Source organism: Rhea americana, unplaced genomic scaffold (genome assembly GCF_003343005.1).
Source record: "Rhea americana isolate MKP2758 unplaced genomic scaffold, rheAme1 scaffold_12, whole genome shotgun sequence".
Taxonomy (NCBI): Eukaryota; Metazoa; Chordata; class Aves; order Rheiformes; family Rheidae; genus Rhea; species Rhea americana.
Genome location: NW_028185261.1, coordinates 6,611,489 through 6,617,349, shown reverse-complemented (window position 1 = coordinate 6,617,349; position 5,861 = coordinate 6,611,489). Strand labels below are relative to the sequence as shown.

At 55.1% G+C, this 5,861-nt stretch overlaps 1 protein-coding gene across 1 annotated transcript; it reads left to right on the top strand.

Moving 5' to 3' along the window:
* The first annotated feature begins 58 nt into the window (after positions 1-58).
* SP9 (Sp9 transcription factor) lies at positions 59-2,225 on the top strand. The gene is made up of 2 exons (XM_085320993.1): positions 59-79; positions 876-2,225. Exons 1-2 carry the CDS (start codon positions 59-61, stop codon positions 2,223-2,225), a joined length of 1,371 nt encoding a protein of 456 aa, XP_085177119.1.
* The last annotated feature ends 3,636 nt before the right edge of the window (positions 2,226-5,861 follow it).

The window sequence follows — 5,861 nt, the reverse complement described above, 5'->3', positions numbered from 1 at the left end:
CCCGGCGCCGCCGCCGCGCGCTCCCCGCCCGGCCCATCGCCCAGCCGACGGACGTGCTATGGCTACGTCGATACTCGGGGTAAGTCGGCGGCGCGTTTCTTGCGCGAGCCGCGCGCCGCGGCTTCTCGGGAGCGCGTCCGCCGCCCCTCGGAGGGAGGGAAAAAAAAAAAAAAAACCCACTGTTGCTGCCGCCGTATCGCGGCTTCTCCGTACGTAAATCGCGCTGATCCGCCAGGGAAAGGTAACTTCGATTCGCTGCTGGGGGCTCTCGGGCAGGCTCGCAGCGGGATCGCTCGCAGACAGCTGTAGTTTAAAAACTCTTCCGATCCGAGAGAAGCCAGGCAATCCCCACCCCCCAACCTGAGAAGCATAGCGCTTCCAAAAGATCTTGCCTAAAGCAGCCCTGCGAGTCACCCTGGTGCGAAAGCCCTGTGCCATGTTTACGTTTCTGCCGTCGCATTTTTCTTTTTGTACCGCTCTAACACAGTGGCCTTAAGACACGCYGCCTTTCGTTCCCACGAGATTTTTGTTGTAACGACGCTAGGCTGAAGCAGCCAAGCGCTAGTCCCAAGCGTCTGAAAGCGCCCCCGAACACAAATCCGAACCGGTGCTCCCTCTCGGAATAAGCTTGTCGCGCATCCCCCCGCGGTTCTGCGAAAAGGCACCCCTCGCTGCCGACGCAAACCACTTCAGCGCGTACCCGGGCGAGAGCGGCCCCCGGAAACTGGCGGAACACAACTTGCGGCGAGTTGGGCAGGGCTGGAGTCTTCGTCCGGAGCCCGAGGAAACTTCCCCGCGCCGCGCTTGCCGCCGGGTCGCCGCGTCCCCGCGCCGGCGGCGGGCCGAGGCTCACGGGCTTGTTTTGTGTCTCCTAGGAAGAGCCGAGGTTTGGAACGACTCCCCTGGCCATGCTGGCCGCGACCTGCAATAAGATCGGTAACACCAGCCCCCTGACCACCCTGCCCGAGTCCAGCGCCTTCGCCAAAGGGGGGTTTCACCCCTGGAAACGCTCCACCTCCAGCTGTAACCTGGGCTCCAGCCTCTCGGGCTTCACGGTGGCCACGAGCAGGGGCTCCAGCGGACTGGCCAGCGGCACGGGCACGGCCAACAGCGCCTTCTGCCTGGCCTCCACCTCGCCCACCTCGTCGGCCTTCAGCAGCGACTACGGCGGGCTCTTCTCCAACTCGGCGGCGGCGGCGGGCGTGTCGCCGCAGGAGCCCGGCGGGCAGTCGGCCTTCATCTCCAAAGTGCACAGCTCGGCGGCCGAGAGCCTCTACCCGCGCGTGGGCATGGCGCACCCCTACGAGTCCTGGTACAAGTCGGGCTTCCACTCCACGCTCTCGGCGGGCGAGGTGGCCAACGGCGCGGCCTCCTCGTGGTGGGACGTGCACACCAACCCGGGCTCCTGGCTGGAGGTGCAGAACCCGGCGGGGGGGCTCCAGAGCTCGCTGCACTCGGGCGCCCCCCAGGCCTCGCTGCACTCCCAGCTGGGCACCTACAACCCCGACTTCAGCTCGCTCACCCACTCCGCCTTCAGCTCCACGGGCCTGGGCTCCACGGCCGCCTCGCACCTGCTCTCCACCAGCCAGCACCTGCTCGCCCAGGAGGGCTTCAAGCCCGTGCTGCCCTCCTACACGGACTCCAGCGCGGCGGTGGCGGCGGCCAGCGCCATGATCACGGGCGCCGCCGCCGCCGCCGGGGGCGGCTCGGCCCGCTCCGCCCGCCGCTACTCGGGCCGCGCCACCTGCGACTGCCCCAACTGCCAGGAGGCCGAGCGGCTGGGGCCGGCGGGGGCCAGCCTGCGGCGCAAGGGGCTCCACAGCTGCCACATCCCCGGCTGCGGCAAGGTCTACGGCAAGACGTCGCACCTGAAGGCGCACCTGCGCTGGCACACGGGCGAGCGCCCCTTCGTCTGCAACTGGCTCTTCTGCGGCAAGCGCTTCACCCGCTCCGACGAGCTGCAGCGGCACCTGCGGACTCACACGGGCGAGAAGCGCTTCGCCTGCCCCGTGTGCAACAAGCGCTTCATGCGCAGCGACCACCTGAGCAAACACATCAAAACGCACAACGGCGGCGGCGGCGGCAAAAAGGGCAGCGACAGCGACACGGACGCCAGCAACCTGGAGACGCCGCGGTCCGAGTCCCCCGACCTCATCCTGCACGACGGGGTGGGCGCCGCCCGCGGCCCCGGCAAGGAACCTACCGCGGGGCCCGGCGACTCCTAGGGGCAGCGGCCGCGGGAGCCGCCGCCGCCGCCGCCGGGACTCGAGCGGAGCGGCGGGAGGCCCCGCTCCCGCCGGCCCGGCCCGGCCCGCGGCCGCCGCCGGGGGACTCCTGGGCCAGCAGGTCCCGCCTGGCGAAGTAGTTACAAAGTGACACTTTTTTTTTTTCCGTTTGCTTTTTCTCTTCTTTTTCCTTTCAAAGGAAAACATCCTAAGGGAGGCTTAAGGTGAGAAATTAAACTGCAAGTCCGAGACAGTTCCTCTGTATCTCATAAACATCTGTATAAATAGGGTTCAAAAACGGATTGTGTTCGCTTATTTTTCTTGTAAATGTTGATGGGGGGCTTGGGGATTTTCTTTTCTATTTTTTTTTCATTTTTTAAAAAAATCAGTGAATTCCTGAAATTCAGGGAGGTTTTCGGGTTTTTTTAATTATTATTTTAAATTTCTGATGCACTTTGTGGAAGTCAGTATATATGTAAAAGATATTTAAAATGTTGAGTTAACATTTCACTCAAAACACGTAAGTTAAGGTCACTTAAAGAAATTAAATGCGTTTATCTGTATGGAAAAAAAATCTTGACATATTTTCATTTTGGTATTATTAAAGGACTCTGAACAACATATTCACGGTTTTGTTCTTATTCGTATCTCCTCACCCCTAGCCCTCGCATGGGTCAGGGTTTTTTAGTAGGAGTTTTTGCATCTCTCTCAGCCCTCCTTACAGTGAATGTGATTAAAAATACAGCGTGCATTAATACCCTGAGTGAGGTGAGCTGTAGCGCTCCGATTGCTCTTTTCAAGCCACTTTAGGTTTTGGTCCCCCCCTTTAAAAAAAAAAAAAAAAAAACTCCAAACCCCACTACCATCCCGGAAAATCATTCGGAGCCATAAGCGCGTTTTACAAAAGTGACCCCAAAATAGATTGAAATTAAACTATGCTGAGGAACTATTTATTTAATTTTAAAAGCCTTTAGCGCCACAAGGCTGCCTAGGTTGGGAGGTGATCTCAGGGGAATAAATCGCTAGAGTCAATACTCCGGAAAAGACATTTCATGCCTAAATGAAAATCTTGTTAAATGTTATTAATTTTGACTTAGAGCACACAGCAGCCCCCTGTGCCTTGTATCCCCTTATTAGGGATTCATGTCTTATCAAATATCTAATTAATCTCCTAGACATCATTTGTTCTGGCCAACTTTATCTCAGCTGGTCCACGGGGAAAACTCCGAATATTCTCGGTGACAAAGCTCCCTTGAAGATCCTTTTAATTGTCCAAATTAACTGCACCAAATTTGCATGTCAAACGGTAAAGGGCAACCTGAGATAAAATGTAAACGTTTTAAAAGCCCCAAACTAAGCACTTGATTTGATAACTAGGCTTTTTAATGTTATGGAAGACAACTGCTCCTTTCCTTTTCAAAGACAGTTGATCTATGCAAATAGTGAATTGGAAATGCTTATGTCCCCATGCAGTCAAATGGTCCTTGCATGTTATTTGAATATCAGTGGCTCTGCTATTGAAAAGGTTCAAGGATGCTCTCTGACTTCTTTGTGATTACTCAGTGCAGCGTCTTATTCTGAAGAAAAAAACTCAGGAATAATTAAAGGCTGGGCTAAGGCCTGGGAACACATTTGGGACAGGAATCTCATTTAGACAGGCTCTTTCAAAATAAGGCACAGTTAAATTGACCAGAAGGCAATTATTGAAATGAAAATTATTTTCACTCCCTTTGTCTCCTGACCACCAACCTAACAGCCACAGTATTTTTTTAAAGGCAAATTGTTAAATGAGATAATTGTGTTATTAAAAAAAGGGGGGGGRGAGAAAAAAGTCCATTTAGTCTGCCCGGTACAGATTGGAGGAATACAAATATTTTAATCCTCCATAAAATAGGGAATGCAAATAACGTCGGAAAACGGATTCTGCTGCTGGCCACCAACTGGAATAAAGACGTTGCATTAAAGAAAATACATCTGCCGTGCATACTAATAAACGCGTTTCACTTCCTCCGAGCCCGCGTTGCACAAAAGCGGCCGGGCAGCGCCGGCGCCGCCTTTGCTCCCGGCGCGGCCGGCGCAGCCCCGCGGGTGGGTTCTTTTGCGGGACAAACGGCAAAGAGCCTCCCAGGAATTTCATTTTACTTCTTCCCGAGAGCACCAGCCCCGTGAGGCGCTCCGGAGTCTTTCTGGCCTGAAGCACCTCGCGAGGGTCCCTGCTCCGCGCTGCCGCACGTCCCTCGCTCGCCGCCCGCCGGAGCCGGGCGCGGCGCCGCGGCCGGGCGGAGGCAGCGCGGCGAGGGAGCGGAGGGAGCGCGCTCGCCGGGCGGCGGGGCGCGGATCCTCTCCTCGCCGCCTGTTGTCGGGGTTTCGGAGGAATGCATTCGCGCTGGGTGTTGGGCAGAAGTCAGCTTTGTTTCCAATTTATAATAAAACACATCAAAGGAAACCATCCAGGTCCAGTTTCTGCCAGGCCAGGGTTACAATTCTCAGCTCAATGATCAAGGACCTCTTTGCATTGCCTTTGCCCCTTCGGGTCAGAAAACGTCCATCATTTACAGACTCCCCAGAAATGAAGAAGGGAGCAGCTCCGGGCCACAGAGCCGGTTCGTTTAACCAGGAAAATAGAAAGCATGTCACCTTTTTAAAAATAAATGACACCATTCTTTCGTACATGTTGGTGATAATTATATGGTCTAGGGAACTTTTACACAAAGAAAAACTAAAGAACAGACAGTGTGAGAACCGAAAAATAAATCTGATTTCACTCTTTGAATTCGTAGTTAGGTACCAGCTCTTCAGCGGGAAGATGCTCACCCKAGAGCAAAAGCCCTGGGAAACAGGGAAACGTCCTTTCAGACGGGCCAGTTTCAGGGGAGCTCCGGACGCCGCTGGCCCGGGCCCCCTCGGGCCCCCTCGGCCAGGGCTTCTCCAGGACACAAGTCACATTTCGGCACCGCGCTGTTACCGCCCATTTCCGCACCTTGCGCACAGCACTTCCACGCGAGCTCCTCCGTCTCGGTGTCACTCCATTAAAACAAGGCTAAAAAAGCCCAACAGCCAACGACCGAGAAAGGCAGAACGTCAAGCCGAATTATTTAGTAAATGTCATTTGATCTCCGGGTGTCTAATTCACAGGAAGCGTGTTCCCCGCCCCCCCACGGCGAGTTACAGTCTTAACGGCTCGTTTTACACTTAAAAGGTAACATTGATATTTCTGTTCTAATGAGATAATATATAAACACCCTATCCCGTGCCCGGACAGTTTCTTAATTGCGTATTTCAGTTCASATGGAAACTTTATCTGCGGGAGCCGCAATTTATTTGCAGCCATTATCTGTTCGCCAAATCCTCTCCCACGCTTCCAAAACGCAGACGAAGGAAACCTAACAGAAATCCCGCCCATTCGGGTAATTGGTGCACTAAGTGTTTATTTTAAGTGAGAATAATTTAGCTACAAATTTCCTTAAGGAATAACATTCTTAAGGCATTAAAAAASGGGGGGGGAGGGGGCTGGAAACTCTGATTTGCTTCGACGCCCGAGTGTCGCTCCGAGCGCGGCGACCGCGGCGGCTCTTTGGCGCCATCTAGAGCCGCGGGCGGCGCAGCGCCGCGCCGCGCTCCGGCCCCGGCCCCGGC